Source organism: Nakaseomyces bracarensis (genome assembly GCF_045282275.1).
Source record: "Nakaseomyces bracarensis strain CBM3 chromosome Unknown Scaff11_0, whole genome shotgun sequence".
NCBI classification, from domain to species: domain Eukaryota; kingdom Fungi; phylum Ascomycota; class Saccharomycetes; order Saccharomycetales; family Saccharomycetaceae; genus Nakaseomyces; species Nakaseomyces bracarensis.
Window position 1 is genome coordinate 281385 of NW_027263957.1, and position 26677 is coordinate 308061.

Sequence of the window (26677 nt, forward strand, 5' to 3'; positions counted from 1 at the left end):
AATAGACGTTAGAATTTTAACTTACTTTATCAATTATAATTGTTTATTTTTTATATATATCTTCTACGAAAGCATATCAAATATCTTTAGTTCATCTGTAATTATTTTTAATTTATTTTTATAGGCTTTTTAATCATTCCTCTAATTTGTTTCTTTTGTAGACAAAGAAAATATCTTGGCGAATCAACGATTTATCGAAAAGATCGAAAATGAACTCAGAAGGCGAGTCCCTCATTAGGGTATCGTAAACTAAGCCAAAGACATTACCATCTTGGAAAACGTAATTCATAACAGGACTTGGATCAATACCTGCAAATATCTTACTCTTTCCTATCAACTCCCATTCATCGGCTGTAGTATCATTCAAACCATAGGACATACCGATATTGGAGTTTTCATGCGTAATTAAATAGTCGTAAGTGTCCCATAAAGATTGAACTGTTTCAATCTTTTCTGAACGGTCATATACAACACCATATTTATCATGGTCTAATTCACCGAACAAACTAACACCTGTCATACAAGGTGGAACCGTAATATGGGCAGTAACGTTAGTAATATTGTTCGATATAATATAGTTGTTAAAAACGGCTAATGCCTCACCACCAGGATAGTTCAGAGTAGACACATAACCGAACATCAATGAAACGACTGCAGAAGCAAATACAGAGATCGGTAGCAACGAAAGCAAACCAGCATTACCTAAAGTTTGGACTCTGAAATTCTCCCATAGGTAGGCGGCACCTGAACTACCTAGCATAATAATAGATGGAACAGAGTAGATAATAAACCTCCATTCTTTATGTGGTTGTGCAGATAAGGCAAGGATATGGAAATAACCTGCCAAAGTCACCACTTTCAGGTTTGATGGTGCAACTTTAAAACCGACGTAGTTTAACACAAGAATTGTAGGTGGCAAGAATAGCATTCTCAAATAGTGGGTAAAGTAAGCTAATGGTGACTCAGTACCCCATTCAGAGGATTTCCCAAGGACAACGTTGAAGATGAAAGCATCTACTTCGGGAACCCCCCATTCACCCCAGAAATGAGAGTCAATAGTCATAGATATACCAATAGCAACACCCGCACCCATGAAACCAAATTTGATTGCCCTGAACAAATCGACTTTCTTGTAAATGAAAGAAAACAGAGCCAGACCAGCAGCCATTGCTGCCAACTCAAGTCTAAATACAATGGCTGCCGCACTAAGTAGTAAGATAGAAAGCTCAAATTTACCATTTAGCGCTAAACTCAACGCAATATTAGACATTGGGAATGCGCCGATAAAGTTTGGCAAAGTTCTGGAACAGTAAAACATCATGTGGAAACCAGACATGGCGAATGCCATAAACCAAAAACCAACAGTTGTGAAAGTCAGGCCCTTAGGCTCGACTTCTGCTTCTTCGTCACCATCCTTCTGCTTCTTCTTTTGCTTCTTAGCCTCTATATCATCAAACATATCCTGTAAGGCATTTTTAAGCACAATCAAGGATAGACCGTTAAATAGACCAATTACACCACGGACGATCAATTGAGCATACATCTGAGTCCCCTCAGATTTAAATCCCAATAGCGATGAGATGAATATTACAGGCTTTGCCACAGCAGCTACAATCAATGGACCAATAAACGTCCTGGGAACAACACCAGGAAACTTAAGATGATCATACTTCGATATATCAAATACACCGTATTCTAGGATATCATGGATAGCCTGAAGACTGAAACTTTCTTCAACTTTAGTATATGGAGCCTGAATCAAATGGTAAAAAATAACAGCCAAAAGGGCTGTATCCATTAATGACCATCTAAATTTAAACATGGTTATTCGTGCCTTGGATTAATAGTATACTTTTGTCCAAGTTACCAGTTGCCTCACCCTTCTCTTTCCTGTATTACTACCCATCTTGAGTTACTGGGTGCGCAACTTCCTAATATGTCAAAACGGCTTCTTTGCCTTCACAACAAAAAATTCAATATTGGATAATATTGAGTGAAATATAAACCCAAACGTATATAGAATTAATATTTAAACGTTTTGTTAGATGGATTGAAGACTGTATTGGCCTTGAGCTTTTTGCAGTATTGTCTCTCTTGCTTTCTCACCCTCTCTTGCTCTATCTCTTCCTGTGTGATATAAGTTAGAAATGTCTGCATTAAAGAATTATCGTTATAATGAAGAAGAGGATGGTGAATTACCACCTTTGGTTACTGGTAAGGAGGCAAACCTGTCAGAAATTTTAAAAAATGTTAAGAATGATGGGGGTGTTAACATTGTCAGTGAGGATAAAGTTGCTAGGACTAATAAGCAAACCGATGGGGTGTCCCGTGCAGTTAACATGGAGCGTAAGAGGATTCCTGTAACCATCATCACTGGGTATTTGGGTTCAGGTAAGAGTACATTGCTTGAGAAGATTGCTCTGAAGGGCTCTGATAGGAAGATTGCTGTCATTTTGAATGAATTTGGGGACAGTAGTGAGATAGAGAAGGCTATGACTATCAGAAACGGTGAGGCTAATTACCAGGAGTGGTTAGATCTGGGAAACGGGTGCCTGTGTTGTTCATTAAAGAATGTAGGTGTCAAGGCCATTGAGGACATGATAGAACGTTCGCCTGGCATGATTGACTATATTCTTCTGGAGACGTCTGGTATAGCTGATCCAGCTCCGATTGCTAAGATGTTCTGGCAGGATGAAGGGCTGAATAGTAATGTGTATATTGACGGTATAATTACAGTACTAGATGCAGAACATATTGAGAAGTGTTTGGATGACGTCTCACCAGAAGCTCACTGGCATAACCAAAGTGTGATCAAGGAGGAGAACCTAACAATAGCATATTTTCAAATGGCTATGGCTGATAGAATAATTTTAAACAAATACGACAAAATAGAAAATGAACCCAATATGGTGAAGAGAATTGAAGGTAGAATCAAGGATATAAATTCTATAGCGCCAATATTTGGTACCAAGTATGGTGAGATAGAGCTACATCATCTTCTGGACTTACATGCTTATGACTCTACTGATATTACGATACATGACGAATTCAAAGAGAAGATTCTAAAGACTGATGGTGCGATGCATGACCATCGTATGTCCACAGTTGCGCTATCCTTCAGAAAGTTGAAGAATCAAACGGAATTCGAAAGATTACAAAAGGAATTTCTTCAAAAGATATTATGGAAAAACTTTGGTCTAAATGATGATGAGGACGTTCAAAACTTGAAGAATATATCAAGTAAATGGGAGGTTGAGAGATCAAAAGGGTTATTTATAGTTGAGAATACGGATCAGAGTGACAAAGCACGAGATATATATGTCATGCAAGGTGTGAGAGATACGTTCGATATCTTCGAAGGTCATGAAACCGAGGCACAAGAATGTAAGCTAGTCCTTATAGGGAAATACTTGGATGAAGAAGGCATTCGGGAACTTTTATATAAAGTTTTAGATAAGTAGTAAGCATTAGAGGACTTCATAGTCATTTATTTGGTTCTTATTGGTATTGGTTTCACTAAGAATACTGCTAATAATGATGATGAAACGTCACTTTTCAATGATATATAGCATTTATAATGAATATGTGTTTTTGTTATTATAAATAACCACTGCTAGGTAACTCTGGAATTTCCACGAGCTTTAGCAGGTCTAAACACTGAATTACCTTCAAGTCCTTTATGCTTGGAATACCGATGGGCTCAATGTCATGTTCTTTTATTGCCAGTTCATATGTCCTTTGGAGAATACTACCAGTGAGCCACAGCGCTAATGCTAAGGCTTTCTCGAGGTTAGGGTTATCTTTTTGTTTGAGTAAGCTATCCAGCAGCAAAGCAGTGAGTAGGTCACCACTGCCAGAGAAGTGACATTTTATTTCGGGAATTTCAAAATAGACTATCGCATTCCCGTTCGGGGTAGCTTTCTTGTCAGAAGCTGCCACTATATAGTTACTGGACGGACTAAATTTAACACTCGTCACAACAATTTTCTCCACCAGTGGATACAGCGAGTGGAATGCTTCCATAGCTGTTTTTAAGCTAGTCATATCGTTAATAGTCACCCCTGAGAGCAGCTCCATTTCAAACTGGTTAGGTGTCGCTAGAAAGATCTTGTTTTCCCTTAAAATAGATTTGTACACTGGTATCACTGCCTCGGATACATATAACCGGCCATTATCACCGAGAACTGGGTCTACAACCCATTTCAACTGGTGTGACTCTTTAGCATTAGTACGGGCTATCACCTCGCTCAGCTGCTCCAACGCTTGCTCAGATGGCGTGTACCCAGTGATAATAGCATCGTAATGTATGTCAAGTGCATCAATAAGCCCATTTTGAAGCACTTGGCATAGGTCATCGGCGCCGTATTTAAACCCAGTAGCAGAACCGTACCCAAGATGATTGGAATACTGGACTGTGTTTAAAGCATCCACATCCCATCCACGGTACTGTAAAGGGAAGGTAGCTACCCTATTCCCAACATACCCATGCACTACATGCGACTGAATTGTTAATATCTTTCCGTGGTACAACGGAGCCTTAGACATGTCACTATTTTTTGTCATATGAACACCCTGTCCTCTAGTCTAGTTTTTTAGTCCTTCCTCTAGCACAACCCAAAACAATATCACCAATTCACGATGACAATCGACATCTGGTCTTGATACTTGATCCACTGGTTACCAGCAATTGAGACTCGATGGGCTTTTACGATGTGATTCGTAATTTTGGCTGAAGCCCTGAAGAAAAAAAATTGGTCATAAGCCAAAAGCCTACTTTTAACACAAAAAGGACTTGGTAGAAAGAATAAGGAATTATAAAAGATACATTATAAGAAGGAGCTGATACGATAAATATAACATCAATTGCTCTACAGGCTATAATACAAATAATAAATTTTGAGCAGGAAGCACTGTATCGATATGAAGTTTGCCACGAAGTTGTATAAGGTTGGGTATCCCCTGTACGGGGCGAAGTTTCTGGATAATGATCAGGTTATTGTGACTGGTGGTGGCGGTGAAGGTAATAACGGTGTTGATAATAAGATTACTGTGCTAGAAGTTAGCAAGAAGGATGTTTTGAAGATAAAGGAGGTTTGTGAGACGACGCTACCATCGAACGACGATTCTCCCACAGCTTTGGATTGTGTCAATGGCGTTGTTCTGGTCGGATGTAATGAAAACAGCGGGAAGATTAAGAGTGGGAAAGGTAACAATCATATTCGAAAGTTCCGGTATAACGGGAAGAAGTTGCAATTTGAGTCCTCAGCGGATTTGGATAAGTCGCGCAATCCAGACGACTACACAAAACTTATCCGTATCTCCCGTGATGGTACAGAGGCAGCAATTGCCTCCTCTAAAAACCCTCCTGTAATGACTATCATTGACCCTCGTAATTACAGCGTTAAATTCGAGATTGAGACCGGGAGGGATGTTAAGGACTTGCATTTCTCGCCTAACGGGAAGCTTATAGCGTACGTAACGCAGTCGAGTCTGGAAATCATATCTACAGTCACTGGCAGCTGTGTATTAAGGAAGACTGACTTCGACCGTAATGTGATCCTATCCAAGATCAAATTTATGGATGACAATACCGTTTTAATTGCTGCTACATGGTCTAATTCCAAAGGTATCTTGATGACAAAGATAAGTATTAAGAGTGGAAAAACCTCTGTGCTGTGGTCCCGTCAAATTACTTCGAAATTTAAGGGCATTACCTCCATGGATGTTAACAGACAAGGTAATTTGGCTATTTTATCCACGAACGATAACTCTGTCCTGCTTGTGAAATTGAGAAATCTTTCTGTAGGTAAGCTATTCACACAGGTTCATGGATTTGCCATTACTAGAGTTGTATTCTCCCCTGATTCCAGGTATGCGGCTAGCATTTCTGCAGCAGAAACAATTCATTTGATAGAAATACCAGCTGACTTTGCGACATCTAAGTCTATTATGGAAAACACAACCCAATGGATAATGAACACTGTTTTAATACTCTTCTTAGCCTATATTATCAACTACATGTACCAGGAAAATATGCATGCCGGTATGTTAGAATATTTCAGTGGAAATGGTCAGAATACTAGTAGTTCTGTGCAAACCTATGAAGATATGGAACAAGTTACTTTAGTCGGTACCATACATGTACCAAATGATTCTTACGACGTATCTACAGCTGTGCCATCTGTTGATTCTGCGGTAGCGGAGAAAGAACGTTTGGAACAGGAACTTTTAGAAAGTATGAGGCTGGAGGAACAGCTTAAAAAACAATTAGAAGTACAACAAAGGGAAAAGGAACAAATCGAAGAACAAATAAAGCAGAAGAATGAACAAGATGACCAAGAACGTGAACGTAAGGAACGTGAAGAACATGAGCGTAAGGAACGTGAAGAACGTGAAGAACATGAGCGTAAGGAACGTGAGGAACGTGAGGAACGTGAGCGTAAGGAACGTGAAGAACATGAGCGTAAGGAACGTGAGGAACGTGAGCGTAAGGAACGTGAAGAACGTGAGCGTGAGGAACGTGAGGAACGTGAGCGTAAGGAACGTGAGGAACGTGAGCGTAAGGAACGTGAGGAACGTGAGCGTAAGGAACGTGAGGAACGTTATCGTAAGGAACGTGAGGAACGTTATCGTAAGGAACGTGAGGAACGTGATCGTAAGGAACGTGAAGAACGTGAGCGTGAGGAACGTGAGGAACGTGAGCGTAAGGAACGTGAAGAACGTGAAGAACATGAGCGTAAGGAACGTGAGGAACGTGAGCGTAAGGAACGTGAAGAACGTGAGCGTAAGGAACGTGAAGAACGTGAGCGTAAGGAACGTGAGCGTAAGGAACGTGAAGAACGTGAGCGTGGAGAGCGTGAAGAACAAGAACCTGAAAACGAAAAGAAGACAACTTAAGTAGCAACTCGAACAACAATACAACTAATAGATTGTTAAAGTCGTTTTAAAAATCTAAATGTGATTATGCATGTGTAACACTAATTATATGTTCTGTGTAACATCTATAAAATTCTAACTCATTATTTAATAAAAGTAATTTAAACACAGGTACCACTGATTAGAAGTTTCTGCTGTAGCTACGATCCATGGTCTGTATTAATAACCTGTCACTATCCGTCCTATGGCTTGACCTAAATAATTCTATTTGCCTATTTATAACGGGGGAGATACATTACTCTTATTAATATTTGATAATACAATACCAATCTCGTATTGGTTCAAATTTAATTTTTTTTAATGCTGGAAGAAATCATCAAAAAAATATGGTAATTGTGTTATAATAGCATAAAACGAAATCTTGTTGAATGTGGATTCAATAGTTCGAGATTATTTCTTTTTATGCTTCTTGGCCTTTGATTTGTTTACTTTCCTTTTGGTATCTTTTGACTTTTTCAGAAGAGTATCCATATCTTCTTCAGGATTGTAACTATCTTCCAACTCCGTTTTTACCTGCTCAGCTGAATTGGTATCCTCTTCTGCAGGACGTTTGTTTGGATTTACACCAAATATCCTTCTACCATGCAATGCGTTCTTTTTCACCTCTTTTCCTTCGTTCTCTAATGTTGTTACACTAACATTTTGTTCTAGTGGTACATTGACTGGTTTCTTACGTATTATCAATTTCTTTGATTGTGTCACGGAATTCTGTACTGATTTCATGTCCCATCTAGAATCATCGTCCTTTATATTACTTTCGCTCGTCTCATCAGCTTTCTTCTCTTCATCTGTCTTCATAAACTTCATGAACTTCATGTTCATAACTCGGCTTGAGAGTTCTCCCTTTCCACTCATATCTGCTTTATCGATTTATTAATATGCTCTAAATATATTTAGCTTGAACTTGTAATCTCTAATCACTTGTAAAGGTGTGTTATATGTCTATCTAGCTTTAAATACCTTGTATATGTTTACACTTTCATCATTAAGGATCTGGCGATGAGCATCGGAAATTTTTCAGCACAATCAAGAAAGAAAAAAATAAAGCTGTGAAAAGAAAATACTGCGAAGTTAAACAAAAAGTGAATTTATATAATAATAGATCCAATTATGCTCCAAATTTATGGATGTAATAGTTAAAACCCATGGTTTTCCATCTTGTTCGTAATTTTTTTGACTCCCTCCTATAACACAACCCTCCAATCCTCAACTGGAGGTAAAAATTGTATAATTCATGTATATCTAATAAGCTAATTTACTTACAACCTTTCATGCTTCAGTAATATAGAGATATCTTCTTTGAGAATATCCTCATTTTCTTTATAGAACTGCGATCTCCTGACATTGTCTTCGAGGAAACCTTCATCACCTGAGAGAACTTTTAGTGCATTTGAGGTGGATTCGATGTATTCTTTCAAGGCGTTCACAGGATCGTCGGAAAATTTCTTATAGAATCCATGTTTCATCCTAGTTGAGTTTAATTGAGCATGTAGTACAGTGGCTTTCTTGTCAAACTCCGCTGTTTGAGTTTTATTCTTTGTAATATGGCCGTCGTATTCTGCTAGCAATTGCAAGACTTCCTCGGTTAATTTGTCTACGGTTACTACTTTGTTATTCATACCCTTCTGTTGTTGTTGCACGATTAGTTCTTTAGTTGGTACTTCAACATCAAAAACTACTTCACCATAGGTAGAAGCCTTGTCCACTCTAACAGTATAGTTTATTTTCACTGGTTTAGAGGATTCGATGTTTTTCTCAACTAATGATGGAATGTCTGTTAGTTTTATAGTTGACGGTAGAGATTCATTAGATTCATAGCGGTCGTCGCTGGAGAATAGTTGGGATAAAGATTCATCAAGTTGGATAACATTCTTCAACGATCTTGCTCTTCTAGAAGACACAATACCGGCACCAAGAGATGTATTTGCTGTATAATCCTGTGACACTAATAGATCGTTCATCTGGACATATTTGTATAGCGAGAATATAGCATCCGTTTTTGAACCTTGGGAAAGTCCAATAATGGAGGCCAACTCTGGTGAGTAAAAATACCTATTTGTCTCGACACTTTTTGGATAGATGGTGACAGTTGTCTCTATATTTGTGGTTCCATTTCTCTTTATATCAAAACCGTCAAATTCTACAGGCTTTCGTGGGTCAGCTTTCCATTCAACCACTTCTTGGAATTCATCACGTTCATTACTTTGGGAAAATGGAGTGTTCATTTCGCTGACAGATCCAGTCTCAGTGACTGTAGGAGGATTAGATGATTCATTTCCTATAGTATTGGGAGTGTGTTCAATTGTAAAAGGGGCTGTCGTTGAATTCTCTCTAGTCATATCGTTACCACTCGTATTATTTTCACCTATACTGCTTTCATTGTTGGCAGTATTGCTATTGTTTTTCGTATCGTCATCTTCATCATTTTTCTCTTCTTCACTAGGAGTTTTCGGTTTTTTAAATTCCACCTTTATACCATCTATGAAAGTACTAAATTTGTCTCTATTCGCATTCCCTCCTTGCTTAGAGTCAATTAGTCTACCTTCGATACGCATAGTCCATGCTCCATCCTCCAGAGACGCGTCGGGGTTCTGCCACATTTGATTCTCCGACACACTGCTGATAAATACCCTTAAATACGTTATATTCCTCGTATTCACCAAGTTATATGGCTCCCTAAATAGAATTAAATTGTTCTTGATGTTCTGGATAGAATGCTCCATGGCTACTTTCCTCCTTTTGATAACAGCATCTATTTTACTCTCTTCCTCTAGTAATTGCTCGTATAGCCGCAGACCAGGTATCATCTTACTCAATTGTGGTGGTATATATGTGTCACTAGGATGCCCAATGGCGGCTGCACTGGTTGCGGTATTGTGCGAATTATCATTACTATGAGACGCGGTTGTACTCCCTGAGATATTAGAATTAGACCGTGATTCCCCCTTCCTTGAATCATTCACATTAGGTACATTAGAATACCTTATCTTACCACCTTTAGAAATATTCGCACTCATAATGTTATATTTTGCTTATTTTACAACCCTTTTGATATTTTAGAAAAGATAGTAGACAATAAACACTTTCTGTCCTGTATAATTGCTAATCTGTTCTAGAACTAAACCTACTATATTGAAAGGAGTTTGTGGCTGCTGTTAATATACTAAGATAGTTCTTAGCTAACCTTTATGACTTTTAAGTTGTATTTGCTTGTTGATTTAATTTTTCTTCAATTTTAAGCGTCGCTGTTTTTTTCGTTTTTTCAAATTTCACTTTTTAAGCCAAGTTGACAATATTAAAGATATTAGAGTTATAAGAAAAGCAAGAATAACGCATCTTAGAGCTCAATACTAAACAATATAATATACTACAGATGTTTAAGAGTACAGCTGTTTTATATAGTGCGCTTTCGAAGCGTACAAAAAGGGTACAGGTCCAAATTTTGAAGGATTTCCCACGTTTCCATTTGTACAAAGGTGAGGTAGCAAAAGTAAAGCCATCGCTGATGCTAAATTACTTACACTACGGTAATGGAGCTCGTTATATACTAGAAGAGTCGCAGGTTGACCAAGCGTTGCTGGAGTATAGTAAGCAACAGGCTGAGATAAGGAAAGCAGCACTTGCTCAGGAGAAGAAACTACAGGCAGAACAGGCAATGGTTATAGAGGAGGAGACATTTGAGTTACAGAAGGATATTCCAAAGGAAGATATTGAACAGAAAAAAGGATTTTTGGACTCTGAAATCACTATTAAGGATGTTAATATTCCGGGTTTGCGTCTGTGAAAATGATACACCCTTTATTATTTTATCACATTTATCTATTCTGTATCGTAAAGCTTATAATTCTTAACAGTTTCATGTACATAAATACAATTGTAAATAACGTATCTACTACTTTTTAAGACGGGAAAATAATTACATACATTTAACAAGATAGTTAGAAAAGAAAATATTTCACAAGTTATCTATCGTTTTTTCGTTTAATTCAAAGGGTCAAAATTACATTTTAACCTTCATCTTGTTTTTTTGACGTCTCTCTCTCTTCTCCTTCATCTTCTGGTCCATCTTTTGTTGTTCAAGAGTACCCTTCATTTGACGTCTCTTCTCCTTCTCTTCAGCCAGTTTCTTCTCCTTTGCATCTTCAAGGGCTTGAAGTTTGGCAGCCTTTACCAATTTTTGCAATTCTTGGTTTCTCAAGTTTGAAGACTTCTTCAGCATATCATTAGTGATGTAGGCGAACCCCTTGCTATTCAATTCGGCAGTGTACCCGTCGTAAACTTCGACAGCAATACTGATCAACTTGTTCAATGCCTCCAAATCAGTACTGTTCTTTGGAACAGAGGTACGGATAACAATACGAGCGTCGTCGGTGACAGTGTTCCACTCTTTCTCGTTGTATGGCTTCTCACTTGGTAGATCAGTGAATGCCATGAATTTCAAGATACCGGTACTTTCTTTCAAGACCTCCTTTAGTGGAGTTCTGCTATTAGATAGATAGTTGGCAGCGTAACCATTCAATTGGTTCATTTCAGACATGTAGACGTACTCCAATGGCAAGGAGTTGTGTTCACTGGTACCACAAAGAGAAAGATAGTAGTGCTCATCATGGACCTCATTCATGACACTCTTGTTGACAATAGCAGTGATAAACTTAAATTTAGTCAATATATCCTTTCTAGCCTTCAACTTGTCATTGGTCAATTCAGCAGCTTCGGTACCCAAATAAATACCGTTTGGCTTGATCGTGACTTCAACAAAGTCCTCCAATTCCTGAGTCTTCAAAGATGGGAACAAGTATGCAATGATACCCTCAATCAACAAGGACATTGGGTTGTTCAATGGAGCCAAATGCATGTTAACATTAACAGAAGCAATGTTACTACGACCAGTAGCAAAAGTACTGAACCAGGTGTTACCACGTCCAGAAGTGTACAATTGACCAGGCTGGTCGGCAGAAGCAAGACCGACCTTAGCAAAACATAGCTCATTGTTCAAAAAGGCATTGACAGAGGTCATAACCTTCTTAGCCTTGCTACAGTTCACGCTAGTACCCACTTTGTAGAACACAACAATGAATACGAGGATTGCAACGGTACAGGCCTCAAATGTCCAATTGTACGTCTGCAATCTCTCCATGATACTCATAGCCTTTTGCTCATCATAGCTCAGAGCATTATAGTCCGCATTCAAACTGTTGACATACTCAACGAACTTAGTAAATTGACTAAACATTATCCCCCCACCTTTTTTTTTTGTACTTATTTGGTTATTCTTAAAGTCGTTCCTTGGCTCGAAATATAAGGAAATCGATTGATCTTATATATGCTATAGTATCGAAGTATCAAATGTTATTATCCTTCGTTTCTAATTGTCCTGTTGGTGTGCCCTTTTGAGCAGTTTAATGATTGTTGGTGCCACTTCGTTAGCAATTTTTTCTCTTGCGGACCGGCCGCTATAAAATAATTTTTCAGTTGTAGCCCTTTAACGATTTTATATTCAAAATGGTCATAATGATGGACAGTTTTCCTGGTGTGGTGGTCTATATAGCAGATAAACTAAGGGAGATATATTCGAACTACAATGGTGGATCAAGATAAGTTTGAGTGGTGGAGGCGAACTTTGCAATATCAGACCGGATTGGGGCTTACGCCAGAGGAGAAGGTTAAATATGAGCGTGATGCGATGGTTTACAACCGCAAGAAGGATTGTAAACGGTGTTATGAGTATCGAGATTGGATGTTGAAGTATTCTCCCACGGTTAGGTTTATGATCCAGCAAATATCGAAACTGAATGGTGGTGCTAGTGACTCTCGGGTGCTGAATTTCGATGAGTCAAAGATTATATGTGATGAGTGTCCTGATTGGAAGAGCGGTGGGTTCCACCCAGAGATAGGTATCTTACTGTGTCAGAATCGTCTACAGGATAAATGGCATCTGGAGGACACACTGTCACACGAACTAGTGCATTATTTCGATAATTTGAAGTGGCAAGTTGACTGGTTGAACTTGAAGCAGCATGCGTGCTCGGAAATAAGGGCTTCTACGCTGAGTGGTGAGTGTAGATTTACTCGTGAATTTGCCAGGTTGGGTTTCTCTATGAATGTAGGCCGTGGACACCAGGATTGTGTGAGGAGACGTGCTACTATCAGTGTGATGGGTAACCCAAATTGTAAAGATGAAGCGCATGCAAAGAAAGTTGTCGACGAAGTCTGGGATAGTTGTTTCAATGATACCAGACCGTTTGAAGAAATCTACAGATGAATAAAAAAAAAAAAGATGCATTTTATATATAAGTATATTTATCATTTACTATCAAAAATAGCGGAAACGAATATATATTCCAATACATTGTAAATACAATAATAACTTAAGTTACTAAAAGAAAAAATTAAAATTCATTCATTACAGCTAAATATGAATAAAATAAGTAACTAATAAATAATAAATAATAATAAATGACCAATATATTATTTTTTATCTTTATGTTTATGATTATTGCTCTTTTGGCATATCTAACTCTAAGAATAGAGACGTTATAGATAAGCCTGTTAACCCCATGACAATAAAGAAAATAAAATAAAACAACATTAAATATAACAGAGTGCAGAAATTGAGTGCGATACAAAGAAAATGTTTGTGCCTTTGAAAATTAAATTAAATAAAAAATTAATAGTAGTAAATTTGAAAAAGTGGAGTGCATCAAAAGAAGTTAATTCAATCCTTCCACTTAAAAATGGGATACGTTTCAATTAGCTATATTAGGAATTATGATTGTGTATGGGGAGAGGTATAGAGAAAAAAAATATAATAAAAAAATTATACTAATATTAGTATAAGAGGGTTTCGTATTCAGAAAGTCAAATAAATGGTACAGATCAAACTTGGACCAATACAGATACCCAGCCAGAAGATAACATTACCAATGACTGTTCTTTTTCTCATGAATGGGGTGTTACTGATAGCGACCAATGGTAGTTGGAACATTTGAAAGCAAAATAGATAAAATCTTAATCTCTTGAATATGACATACATGGCCATTTCATGGATTATAGAACTTAGGAAAAAAGTGAACAATGTAGCTTGATGTCTGTTCAGTTTTAGAGCACTCATAGAACTATGGTATACGTGTCTAACCAAAAATTTATGGACAGGAACGTTCCAGATACGGCTAAACTCAGCCCAGTCCACACAGTTCCACCAGTCACCATAGAAATAACGGTCACCAAAGCACGTTAACTCAGCAATACAGTTTAGGATTGCGTCCCAGATCAAATAAAAGACCAGCAGATACATGATAATGAAACTTGGAACTATATCGATGAGAAGTCTTGGCCACATTTGCGCTTTTTCAAATAGACTCTGTTCAGTATTGTCACGGATAGATAATGCACGTATAGCAACTGGATACATGAAAATTTGGGCAACTGTCATCATGACTATGATTGTACCAAAGATAGCACAAACCTTCTCCACCACATAATGCCATCTGATTTTCTTGGTCCTTGGGTACTCGATTTGATAAACTAACGATGGGAACATAGAATAGGTGAAATAGTTTTGTAAAGTGATGTTATTTGGGAATTCGTGATATTTAGATTGAGATTTGATTTCTGATGTACAGAATTCGATAGATTTCTCTAAGGTTTCAACGATATCTTGCTTGGCGGTTTCCTTATATTTGGCTAGAGCTTTAGTGGAGTAGTCCAACTCATCCTTTATCTCCCATAGATAACCATTGTAAAATGAGTAAGAGTGCATCTTCATTAAAAGCACAAGGGAGTGCAAGAATAAGAAAATCTTGGCAACCCAATGTAATCTCAGGATGTGTTCAGTGTAGTACATGAAGTACAGTAGATACCATGCCTCAAATATGGCAATAATCACCCAACCTTGTTTGCTCCAGGAAAGGATCTTCCACTTACATAGATATTGAACAGCAACTGAGAAGTAAGTAGTCAAATACATGACTAGATCAGCATATGCAACTTTCCATAGATCCTTTGTCATGAATTGGAAGATTTCGGAGTCCTTCAAGGTACCGTTTTCACAGTAGTAATCAATGATAGATTTCAAGACACCTAGAGCAAGAGTCATCCAAATGGCAACGTAGATACCTGAGAAGTTAGAAGTTAGTAAAGTCTCTTCCCAGGAGATAGGGCCTTCACCGCTATCCAGTTGACGCTTGTGCTCAGTACGCAATTGACGCAGTTCTTTCTCCTTCTTCTTGATAGAAGCCTCAAGAGTAGGACCAGCAAACTTAGTCTGATAGGGCTCGTTAATAGAGGCGTCGAAAATACTAGGTCTGTATTCAAAGGCAACGTCATCGAAGTATGATCTAAAGGCCTGTGTTCCCTTTTGATATCTGTTCTTGAACTTCTTAGTAATGTGAGCCACCCTCCTGTCTTCGGTGTCGTCATGAGCCTTCTTCTTATCGTCAAGCATGGTAATCGTCTGCTTAGTCTCAACCTTCACCTCAACTTCACCTGGAGCCAAACTTTCATCTCTTGAGTCGGTGGGCTTCTCCACAATCTCCGCATCCTTCTCGAACAAGACTGGCTGAGGGGACGACTTCTCAGGAGAAGAAGTCACCGATGACCCCGAAGATGAGTACCCATCATCTAGATGTCTCCTCTGAGAATCTACCTTCACATCCTTGTGCTCATACAAATGCTCTTCGCTATCTAACTGTAGAGAATGCCTCTTCCCATCGTTAGGACGATTCAATTTTTGAATTCGAATAAACCTTTTGTCATCCAACAATTCATCACCCATTATGAAGTTGTTGTTTTCTGTACTGTTACTTTCCTTGTCCTCTTTGTAAAATCCCAAGTCATCCAAAAATATATTCAATAACTATTCCCCTATTTATATTCAGTTTTTTTTTTTTTTTATATGTTACCTTTTTATTTTTCCGCTGCGGTAGCAGAATTTTTCACTTATTTCTTATAGAAAAGAACTTTCAACTCTAGAATCCCCCTTCTACCTCTCCTTCTGTGGGCTATCCCGTCCTTCCATTCTCTTTTTTTTTTTTCTGCTTCCCAATTCGAATTTCCCTTCAAAAGGTCTTCGATGTCTATGTCTCCTATTACTCACTCTCTCTCTTTCTCTTTCTTGTTGTATAGTTATCTTTAGTAATAGTTGCACGCCGTACCTGTTGAGCTGTATATTTAGTTGTGGGTACTACGAATTCGTTCTATTGCTTAGCTTTCAACTTCGCAATCTTCTCTGTTCTCTATATGTTCACAACGATGCAAATCCCTTTTTTTTTTTCATTTCATGTTGCTCGGTGCGTTTCTTCGCCATCCTCTGTTCTCTATTCCCCTATTAGGCAATCCAGGGATTTTTTTTTTTGGAAGGGATCTCTAATTATGAAATTCCTCCCCTGCGTTGTGTTCTTTATCTCTCATTTGCTAAAGATTGACGTAGCTCTATTGATTCTGTGGGTTATCTGTCTGTTTGTGCGTGGTTTGTGTGGAGGTGTCAAAGCGGAAGGCTGGAGGGTACCAACGGGAAGCAAAAAAGTTTACGGAACCGCTTTCTGATTCTTATCTCCACATGCTTGCATATTATATTTATCATTCTTTTCCCATTAGCGATTGATCACAACCTCGCCAAGATCTTAGATCACGATGACAATATGGTTATAAGGGTCTATCGGAAGAGAAAAATGGAGACTTGTACTTAACATGTCATCAAAAAGGTTTTAGTTCATTATAAAATTATATAGAGTGGGGGGGAATAAAAAAAAAATGGGACTCTCGTGTGTGCAGCGTTAATATTAATATATAAGTTTTATTATCATTTGAGTATTAAGATATAATTGTTTTTTTTTATCAGATCTCTTACTTTAAATTATCGTGTAGTATGTTTATTTGTATTTGAAGATCTTGGCGTTAACTCTATCTTCATTAGATGCGAACCCATGGGCCTTGGCCTCTTCACGTTCTTCTTGCTCAGCATATAGAAGTGCTTTCTCCCATCTACGCTTCTCAGTTTGCTTCTTCTTGTCAGGATGCAATTTGGCCTCGTACATCGAGAGACCAACTGACGCTAACAGAAGAGCAACAGTGATAAACTGAGCATACATACGGGCCTGCACGGCTTTCTGAGCTTTAGTCATAATTGGGTCACGATCGACGAGCACCCAAGACCCGTACAAGGAGGCAGCCCAAGCACCGGTGATCAGCTTGTATTTGTTGTTTGAGAGACCTTCGACGAATTTATCCTTGGTAGACAGGTTCTTCCATCTGTTGTGTTCTTCGATAGCCTCTTTAGAGGAGGCACCAGAGCTGTACATCGTAGCATCGAACCCGTTAGAGGCCTCCTCTGCACAGATGGCAGTTAGCAAAGTAGGAGGAGTGATGAATAGAGCTGTCTTGATGGACCACGTGAGCTTGGCTGGTTGGAAAGATGGGTATCTCTTTGGTAAAAACTTGAATGCTAGAGCACTGATGGCGAAACCAGCAGCTGCACCTTGCAAACCACCCCACAAAGTGTGTGATCTGTGGGCTTCGATTTCTTCTTTAGTTAATAGCTTCATGTTGTTGTTGTTTCTTGTTTGTTCTTTGTAAAAGAAAAAATAATATAAGAATATAAAAAAAGAGAAAGAAAAAAAGATGCTATCCGTAAATATAACGGGGTTTTTATATAAGTAGAACTCCCTATCCTCTCGAGAGCCTATTTATATTAATTTATCTGTCAAAAGAACCCTTTGAAAGGCAGCAAGAAAATTTTTTTTTTTAATTTTCACAGCCTATAATTCTTCACCAAAAAAAAATTTTAAAATAACAAAACATAAACATAATATTCTAACAATAATAATAACAATAACATCGATGAAGAGAAAAAACAAAATTAGTGTACAGGTAACTGCACAAAAATAGTCAATATTAAAATACTAAAGTGACCAACGAGAAAAGAGAAAAAATTCTTTTTAGTTGTGTTTCTACTCTCTATCTTACTCTCTGTGTATATTCTCTCTATTTTCTCGAAGTTTTTTGTACTTTTGTCTCCGAAATACGCATTGCGTCATTTTGTTAATCCTTTCAACCACTCGTATAAACCTGAATTGCACATATTTATATTTCGGCTTTTGGCTTTTGCTTAGACCTGTACGACGAATATACTACCTGGTACGACGAGTACATTTATTTTTATAAAATAAAATAAAAAAAGACTATACTGCATTCGTTTGGGAAGTATTACCGTATTCCTTGCTTCATTAATCCTTTTTCAGAACCCGATTTTGCCTGTTTGTTAGTTATTGTTGACAGAACTAATACCGTAGTTTTGACATTTATAATAATTGATAGTCTCCCCTTACAAATTGCTAAGGATATAGTGAACTCATTAAACAAAATTAGTACAGTACATACGAAATTTATAATGGGCCTTTGTTTTAGTCGAGGCTCAAAAATTGTTAACCTCTGTTGATGTCCCGCCACGTCTTCCCCTTCCCCCCACGCTGACAACTCAACACAAAAATCCTGCACATGATTGAAAGCAAATTTAAAAACATTTCTTTTTTTTTATTCCCTATCTTTACTTTTTTTTATTTAAACTCAATGTGCCTAGATATTGCCGTAGTAGCACGCGATGAAACAAAATATGAACCAATCAGAGGTGAAACAGTCCCAGATACAGAATGAACAGAAAAAAATAAAATTGAAAAAAGAAAGAAATGAAATGATTAAGAGGATTTACCCGGAATATATAATACCTTTGTACGTGTAGCATGTGATACAAATTAATCAGGGTAACTTATGTGGGGGTAAAGGAAAAATTTTTTATTTTTTTTTTTTTTCAACTTTTGCGATGAGATGCGATGAGATGCGATGAGATGAGTTTTAGCGGTTATGTTTATAAATAAAGATCTTAGGGCGGTTAATGTTCTGAGAAAGAGTTTTGTTGTTTTGGCGGTCATTGTTTCAAAAGTTTGTCTATCTAGTGCTTTACAAAACAGGTTCAGCGGTTATTGTTTCATTTGTGGAAGTGAAAGGAATAACAAAACAGAGAAGAAACAAGACAATCTCAAAAAAATTTTATCTATACCAAGAAGAAATTGATATAAATACGTAAGGTTATTTTTGTTATTATCTTCCCTTTTGTTAAACTTACTTGTGATACCATTAACGATCTAATAAATTTTTATCTTCGTTTTTTTTTGTTTTTGGAAGTTTGCCCATATAATAAATATTATATTCAATAAAATACAGTAAGATGAAGAAGAATAATACAAAGACAAAGACAACCAAAAGATATAGATATTCTTCCTTTAAGAATAGGATTGATGAATTGAGGATAGAACCAGCCCGTAATCTAGAGAGGGCTGTGACTGACTTCGAAGTGGAGACTTCCCATTTAGGAGCTTCTTTCGATCATTGGAAGGATATTAACCTGAGTAGCAAGTTTACTGAGCTAAGTGGTCAACTAAACCCACTAGTCCAAACCTTGCCTCAAATCTTATACCATGATACTAAGATCTTCGATTTACTGGTGCAGTGTATCGAGTACCATGACGAGTACTCTTTGCAGCCTTTACTAGATATGTTGGCTCAATTCTGTCATGACTTGGGTCCCGACTTTATGAAGTTCTACACTCGATGCATCACTGTCTTGATAGATTTGGTTAGTGATGCTACAAAATTTGAATCCTCAAATGTCTTCGAATGGGCGTTCAATGCTCTCGCTTACATCTTCAAGTACTTATCTCGTGTGTTAACAGCTGATTTAAAAGTCACATCAGAACTTTTGTTCCCACTATTATCTCATCAAAAGGAGTACTTGTCTCGTTTCTCAGCTGAAGCATTGTCATTCTTAATTAGAAAGACTAGTAGTAAGAATTTGGGCCCTCTGATTGATTATTTCTTTGAGAGATTGATACAGAATAACGAAGATGTTAATAACTACTACTACTATGATGGTCTCTTAACTTTGTTTTCGGAATCATTAGTCTCCACTAGAGACTCTCTGCATTCTAAAGCCAATATTATAATTGGTATAATGCTTGATAGAGTGTTAGTGTTTAACGATGAGACCTGTGCTGCTCTTTTCTGTGATGTTTGGATGAATGTCTCTAAACATGGTTCCTATGAGTCCCTCGAAGGCACTTATAATTTCATCTTCGAAAAATTACAAACTAGCATTAAGAATGGTAACTTAAACATAGTGGTACAAATTATGGGAACTTTAGTGTTTTCGGAGAGTGGTAAAAAGATCCCAAGTTGGGAATCTGTGGTCTCTTTAATTAAAACAGTCATTGAATTGACTCCAAGAGAACATGACGTAAAACCTACAAACATTGCATTTTTGATATCGGTTCTATTTAGAAATGCCGATGTCAAAACGATGACTCAATTGCATAAGTCTTTATTCGAATTCTACGCCAATAACTTCACAGATCACTATTTGACCTTTTACAGATATACCTTAGATATTTGTGCCGATAAAATAATATCATATAGTGGAGAAAAATATTTAAATAAATTCCTAGAAGAGAATTGGGAATCTACGGGAGAAAAAATAGCTTTATTCTTGTTGGACCTTGAAAAATCCAAGCACCTGCAAAATAGATTGAATATAAGAATACCGAGTTCATTTATAAAATCTATTAGTGATTTCTTCGCAACAATCAAATCTGATACCATCGAAGGTGATGAAGAGCTATACGAATTGTATTGGAGATCTATTGTTCTCAAGTATTCTAATGGGTCTGATAATGAAATCATATTCCAGACATTATCAAAATTATTTAAGGACACTGACAACGTATCAGATTTTAGAAAAGACTTAGTTGGTAACTTATGTCTATCAGTAACCCATATCGATGAGAATGATACCCTCAAGCTGATGAAAATGTTGCTAAAAAATATCAGTACCTACAAGGATAGTGTTTTCTTTGTTAATGGTTTTTCAAAGATCTTAAAACTTTCCGAAAAGAAGAGCGTGGCAATCAAGAAGGAAGCACAATTAATTCTAGCGGACTATTTGGATATCCTCTCACAAAACCTGATTTTACCGGATTCAAACATTAGGCATGAAACATTAGAACTCTTCTCCATTCTTTATATAATCACCGAAGGTGACTGTCCACAGTTGGTTAATGAATGTAAAATCATTGAAGAAATTCCGCTTTCTCTTGAGAATGGTAGACCTTTGGCCTCGAGAATTCGTGCCATGTCTGACCTATTCCTAAAATTGGAAAGAAAGGATGCACAAATTAAAATAGTTTTTAAACATATGTTTGGTTTATTAACGATCAGATTTTCACCTATATGGGATGGAGTCTACGAATTTATTTCAAAAACAAATGGTAAATGTCCAGATTTAGCTTGGGATCTACTTTTGTTCTTCATGAATGTCCTTGAACAACAACCGGTGTTATCATATCCAGATAACAGAATGGATGTTGATTCCGAATATTCTTTATGGAATTCAAGAGTTGATAGGTTGGAAAATACATTTAACACCTTCCAAGATAACTGGAATAACTATTGGGATGCTCACAACTCTGTACTTAACATTAGTCAAGGACTAAGAGGTTCCTTTGAATATCCTGGTCAAATCAGAAATCAAACTTTGAAGACGCAGTTACTGATACCTCATCTAGCAGAACAACATTTCAGGGATATCATTCAGTTTTTCTTCAACCAAAATGAATTTGAAGAACTGTTTGAAGAAAACTTTGAAGAAACCAAAAATGCAAGAAATTGGACTGAAGCTGATAGAAACCTTCTTCTAAAATTGTTAAGCAAGTTCAAAAATATTAAGAATGTTTATAAAGCGGACGAACTACATGATAGACTTTTGACTCTACTTGGTAGTAAGAGTACGGATGTGCAGAAACTAGCCCTGGATGCAATATTTGCTTACAAAGAATCGACAGTTGTGAAATATAGGGATAATTTGAAAAATCTTTTAGATGACACACTTTTCAAAGATGAAATGACTACTTTTTTTGCTAATAATAACGAAAAACAAATTGAAGAGAATCATGAATATTTTTTGATGCCTTATGTCTTAAGAATTTTATTTGGTAGAGCTCAAACACCTGTCACCAGTTCTCTGAAAAAGAGCAGAAAATATGCTGTAATTTCTATACTACCAAATTTAAGAAAAGAATATATGATAGAATTCTTACGTTTAGGCTTTGGTAGTTTTGAATATGAGAAGTTTTTCAAAAATGGTTACTTGATAGATGAGTCTGCTATATCGCAGGTGACTCTGAAAAGGATGAGTGGATTCGTTAATATTGTCAGCTCCGTCTTATCTATTTTAGGGAGTAAATATCCTGAAGTCCTTAAATCCGTTTTAAGACCTTTAATATTCGTTATTAACTCTTCCTACTATGTGTTAGGTCATGAAGAAATCTATAAGGAAAGTGCTCACATGATTAAAACTGCAAGCAATTTGCGTCAAATATCACTGAAGTGCATGAATGAATTTTTTGAAACCTTAGGAGAAACGTTAGACTGGAATGAGTTTGTTGAGGACATTCACACTTGTGTGGTTAAGCCTCGTTTAGTTAACTTTGCAGGAGAAAACGCCCAACAAATGTCTTCTCTGCTGAAAATCATGGTTCAATGGGCTGGTAATGAAGCCTTATACAAATTCCTATACTTTGATAATTTCTCAAGTACTGACAGTTTAATGAAGTTGTTGGATAATGTTCATACTAAAGACCCTGTTTTAGTCGCAGTTTTAACAGCATGTAATGATATTATTACCAGACCCGTAGCTGATGAAGAGTACATTGAATTAGTTACAAGGATTTCCGCATCAACCCTAAAATCTTTACCAACGTTATATCAGAGATTGGATAACTCAGAATCTATATCCACTGCAATTGAGGTTTTAGTTAACTTGACAGAAAATGGTTATGTACAAGATGAAGAAACTGTATCATATTTGTTGTCTTCTCTTACCTTGATTTTACAAGATACTGGTAAATCTGTTAGTTCCAATCTTTTGGTAAAGATCCTGGAGGTGGTGAAAACATTAATTCCAATCAGCGCATTAAGATGGGAAGAGATAGAAAACTTGTACAAGACTGTTTCAAGATTTTATCAATTTTATTCTGAAAAAGATATTCGTTTAAAGTTAAATGAAGTGCTAAAGTCATTTTCTTTAAGGTTCGACGAATTGAAAAAAGTTGCCGATGTGATGGTTGGCTTGAACTCCTACTCAGAAAGGAGAATGCAGGAATATAATTTCCCAAGTATGTTATCTACATTCAAACAATTTACTGAAGAATTATACGCAGATTTCAATGAAGTAGAATGGATTCCAATCATTCATACTTCTCTGTTCTTTATGAACGATAAAGATGAACTAGCTATCAGAACTAATGCAACCCATACTCTGACCAAGTTTGTTGATGTTATCAATATGAAATCATCTGAAGCTTCTGCTAAAAACGCTATTCAGATTTTGAAGGACATCATAATTCCACAAGTGAAAATAGGACTAAGGAAATATCAAGATGAAATTCTTGCAGAATACATTGCCCTTCTAGAATATATCGTTCAAAAGTCAGAGTATTACAAGGATCTGTCTGATATGCGAGTATTGTCACACGGTGAGGATGAAGAAGCTAGTTTCTTCAAAAATATCACACATATTCAATTACATCGTCGTCAAAGGGCTATTAGAAGGCTAAAGGAAGTTGCTAGTCAATTATCAGATAACAGTATTGCTCATTATTTGATTCCATTGGCAGAGCAATATGTTTTCTCAGATGAAGAAAAATATAGAAATATTGGAAATGAGTCTTTAATAACAATTGGTGAATTATCTAATTTTATGAGTTGGAATCAGTATAAGGCTTTGGTTAGAAGATACATGAATCTTTTGAAATCTAAAGAGACAATGCTGAAGGAGTCTGTTTTACTTCTTACCCAAGTGTCTAGTGCATTGATGAATACATTGATATGTAAGCGTACTGGTTCTGAGGAAGAACATAGTAAAGTATTAAGGAAAATGCCTAATAAACTAACGGAAGCGGATAGTTTTATCAGAGAAGAACTGTACCCAAAACTTATGAAGATCTTGTCAACTAGGAATGATGATACTATTGTTGCCCGTATGCCATTATCAGAATGTATTGTTACATTACTTTTGGGGTTGGATGAAGAAAATAAGCTAAGCTTACTCCCAGGTGTTTTAACAAGTATTTGTCAAGTTTTAAGAAGTAAGTCAGAAGAGTTACGTGACAGTGTCAGAAACTCTCTTTCCAAGATTACTATAAAACTAGGATCTAAATACCTTATTTTCATTATCAAGGAATTAGTATCTGCTTTAAAAAAGGGTTCCCAAGTCCATGTGTTAAGTTACACGGTTCATTATGTTCTGAGGGTTATATCAGACGAGTTAAAGCATGGGGATCTTGATGAGTCTGCTCAGCTTATTGTCAGGGTCATTATGGAGGACATCTTTGGATCAGTTGGTGAAGAAAAGGAATCTGACAATTACCGTACAAAAATGAAAGAGGTAAAAGTAAACCGCAGTTATGATACTGCAGAAGTCCTTTCAGGAAATATTAGCTTGTCGGAGTTCAGCTCTATTTTGAAACCAATTAAATCACTTCTAATGGAAAGAATAGGGTTAAAGAATCTCAATAAGCTCCATGAACTGTTGAGACATTATTCTCTCGGTATTAATCATAATACTGAGGCATCTGACGTAACTGCCCTAACACTATGTTTTGAAATTTTCAATCAGGGACAACAAGACTCTTTAAAACCTAAACCGGTTAAGAGTAGAACTGAAACTGAAGAACATTTCTTGGTAGAGTTAAACAAAAAGAAAGAGAGGGTAGTCGTAGAATTCTCGTTACTAAAGCATACTTTACAAAAGTTTTCTCTTGATCTCTTAAGAACCATCATCGGTAGAAATAAAAAACTAATGGAGCCAGAAAATTTGGTTGGGTTTATTCCGTTAATGAAAGAATCCTTAACTTCCGAAGATGAAGCCGTGCTGATAAGTACCTTAAAGGTGCTGATTATGATTGTGAAATTGGAATTTCCTGAAAATGAAGAGATGCTATTCAAGAACTGTGTGAGAAAGGCCCTAAATATTGTAAAGGATTCTCCTTCTACAACGTCTGAGCTATGTCAAATGTGTGTCAAATATTTATCAGCCTTTATTAAATATAAGGATATGAAACTAAAAGATACTGCGCTAAGTTATGTGTTGGAAAGAATCTTACCAGATCTAAATGAACCCAACAAGCAGGGTTTAGCTTTCAACTTTCTAAAGTCTTTGACATCGAAGCATATTGTTTTGCCAGAGCTATATGATATCATGGATAACGTGCGTGAGATTATGGTAACTAACCATTCAAGAGATATTAGAAATGTTGCAAGAAGTGTATATTATCACTTCTTAATGGAGTATGATCAAAGTAAAGGCCGTTTGGAAAAACAATTCAAATTTATGGTGGATAATTTGCAATACCCTGCACCTGATGGAAAACAATCTGTAATGGAACTTATTAACTTGATTGTTACGAAGGCTAACCCTGATTTGTTATCAAAATTAGCTTCGTCCTTCTTTATCTCTTTATCAAATGTTGCAGTAAATGATGATACACCAAGATGTCGTGAAATGGCAACTTTAATTTTAACCGCATTGTTGCAAAGATTAGATGATGATTCAATGGCCACAATAGAAAAATACATTACCGCTTGGTTAAAGAGATTAGAAGAACCCCAATTCCTAAACTTAGGTCTCAGAAGCTATAAAATTTACTTGGAAGGTCTTGGATCTGATAAAAGTGATATACTGAACGAATATGCCTTTAAGGCCATAAGTAGGTCTTTGAGAAGTGTAGGATCGGAGTCAACAACCCCATGGGATTTATTATATACCTCACTTTCAGTATTTCAAACTTTCGTGTCAAAATCTGAATCTGTTTACGAAGACAACTATAAGAACATATGGAGAAGTGTTATTGAATGTTTGTTGTATCCACATATGTGGGTTCGTCAAGCAGCCACAACATTAACTAGCGAATACATTGAGCATCTTGACAAGTTCACTTATAAGATTGAAGATTCGGAGATTCAGAATATTGCATCAAGATTACTACATCAGATGCGTGCACCTGCTATTCCTGAAGCTCTTGCAAGTGTTGCAACGGCAACTATAATAAAAATTGCAATTTATTGGAATAATAATAGCACTAAATTTATTCACTCAGATAAGGTTGATACTGAGGAGTTGTCTCATCGTTACGATACTGCAATTGATTATCTCGTCAGATCAGTTGCTTCGATTATAAGAAGTGAAGAAAACAGGAACGATACTTTTGTTTCTAAGAAATTTGCAATTCAAATCTTCTCTTTGTTAATACAATTACTAGATGTTGGGAAATTGGAATTGTTAAGTGAATCAATATTGCTTCCTTTATTTGTTTACCTTGAGAAGAACGATATTTCTCGACTAAGTGAAGAAGAGGCCGAATTGTGCACAATCGCTCAAGAGTGTATGAAGCTATTAGAAGATAAAGTTCCTGTTTCAGCATTTTCTAGGGCATATGCTAATGTTAAACAAACTATACAAAGAAGGAGGTTGGAGAGAAGAAACAAAAGGTCAGTACTTGCTGTTACTGCTCCAGATTTAGCTGCTGCTAAAAAGTTGAAGAAACATGCTCGTTCAAGACAAAAGCGGAAGCATGAAAAGGATGAAAACGGTTTTTACCAAAGAAAGAATAAGAAGAGACGTGTCTAAGCATCGGATAGC

General features: G+C 36.8%; 12 protein-coding genes across 12 annotated transcripts; 5 read left to right on the plus strand and 7 right to left on the minus strand.

Annotated features, from left to right (window-relative positions):
• Positions 1-133: 133 nt before the first annotated feature.
• On the minus strand, positions 134-1822 carry ALG12 (dolichyl-P-Man:Man(7)GlcNAc(2)-PP-dolichol alpha-1,6-mannosyltransferase; the record flags this gene model as incomplete). The annotated part of the gene is made up of 1 exon (XM_071053313.1): positions 134-1822. One exon carries the CDS (start codon positions 1820-1822, stop codon positions 134-136), a length of 1689 nt encoding a protein of 562 aa, XP_070910721.1.
• A 325-nt stretch (positions 1823-2147) lies between these two features.
• Positions 2148-3461, plus strand: ZNG1 (GTP-dependent zinc transferase; the record flags this gene model as incomplete). The annotated part of the gene is made up of 1 exon (XM_071053314.1): positions 2148-3461. One exon carries the CDS (start codon positions 2148-2150, stop codon positions 3459-3461), a length of 1314 nt encoding a protein of 437 aa, XP_070910722.1.
• A 136-nt stretch (positions 3462-3597) lies between these two features.
• BUD17 (putative pyridoxal kinase BUD17) lies at positions 3598-4563 on the minus strand (the record flags this gene model as incomplete). The annotated part of the gene is made up of 1 exon (XM_071053315.1): positions 3598-4563. The coding sequence occupies one exon, from the start codon at positions 4561-4563 to the stop codon at positions 3598-3600; it is 966 nt and encodes a 321-aa protein (XP_070910723.1).
• A 357-nt stretch (positions 4564-4920) lies between these two features.
• SEC12 (Sar family guanine nucleotide exchange factor SEC12) lies at positions 4921-6897 on the plus strand (the record flags this gene model as incomplete). The annotated part of the gene is made up of 1 exon (XM_071053316.1): positions 4921-6897. The coding sequence occupies one exon, from the start codon at positions 4921-4923 to the stop codon at positions 6895-6897; it is 1977 nt and encodes a 658-aa protein (XP_070910724.1).
• A 429-nt stretch (positions 6898-7326) lies between these two features.
• On the minus strand, positions 7327-7791 carry MPP6 (Mpp6p; the record flags this gene model as incomplete). The annotated part of the gene is made up of 1 exon (XM_071053317.1): positions 7327-7791. The coding sequence occupies one exon, from the start codon at positions 7789-7791 to the stop codon at positions 7327-7329; it is 465 nt and encodes a 154-aa protein (XP_070910725.1).
• Positions 7792-8195: 404 nt separating this feature from the next.
• Positions 8196-9953, minus strand: SNF12 (Snf12p; the record flags this gene model as incomplete). The annotated part of the gene is made up of 1 exon (XM_071053318.1): positions 8196-9953. The coding sequence occupies one exon, from the start codon at positions 9951-9953 to the stop codon at positions 8196-8198; it is 1758 nt and encodes a 585-aa protein (XP_070910726.1).
• Positions 9954-10309: 356 nt separating this feature from the next.
• MRPL50 (mitochondrial 54S ribosomal protein bL9m MRPL50) lies at positions 10310-10720 on the plus strand (the record flags this gene model as incomplete). The annotated part of the gene is made up of 1 exon (XM_071053319.1): positions 10310-10720. One exon carries the CDS (start codon positions 10310-10312, stop codon positions 10718-10720), a length of 411 nt encoding a protein of 136 aa, XP_070910727.1.
• A 216-nt stretch (positions 10721-10936) lies between these two features.
• Positions 10937-12169, minus strand: RNJ42_03156 (uncharacterized protein; the record flags this gene model as incomplete). Its single annotated transcript, XM_071053320.1, has 1 exon — positions 10937-12169. The coding sequence occupies one exon, from the start codon at positions 12167-12169 to the stop codon at positions 10937-10939; it is 1233 nt and encodes a 410-aa protein (XP_070910728.1).
• A 348-nt stretch (positions 12170-12517) lies between these two features.
• On the plus strand, positions 12518-13198 carry ATP23 (putative metalloprotease; the record flags this gene model as incomplete). Its single annotated transcript, XM_071053321.1, has 1 exon — positions 12518-13198. The coding sequence occupies one exon, from the start codon at positions 12518-12520 to the stop codon at positions 13196-13198; it is 681 nt and encodes a 226-aa protein (XP_070910729.1).
• Positions 13199-13786: 588 nt separating this feature from the next.
• On the minus strand, positions 13787-15709 carry ARE2 (sterol acyltransferase; the record flags this gene model as incomplete). Its single annotated transcript, XM_071053322.1, has 1 exon — positions 13787-15709. One exon carries the CDS (start codon positions 15707-15709, stop codon positions 13787-13789), a length of 1923 nt encoding a protein of 640 aa, XP_070910730.1.
• Positions 15710-16805: 1096 nt separating this feature from the next.
• On the minus strand, positions 16806-17477 carry RCF2 (Rcf2p; the record flags this gene model as incomplete). The annotated part of the gene is made up of 1 exon (XM_071053323.1): positions 16806-17477. One exon carries the CDS (start codon positions 17475-17477, stop codon positions 16806-16808), a length of 672 nt encoding a protein of 223 aa, XP_070910731.1.
• A 1679-nt stretch (positions 17478-19156) lies between these two features.
• Positions 19157-26665, plus strand: UTP20 (Utp20p; the record flags this gene model as incomplete). Its single annotated transcript, XM_071053324.1, has 1 exon — positions 19157-26665. One exon carries the CDS (start codon positions 19157-19159, stop codon positions 26663-26665), a length of 7509 nt encoding a protein of 2502 aa, XP_070910732.1.
• Positions 26666-26677: the final 12 nt, after the last annotated feature.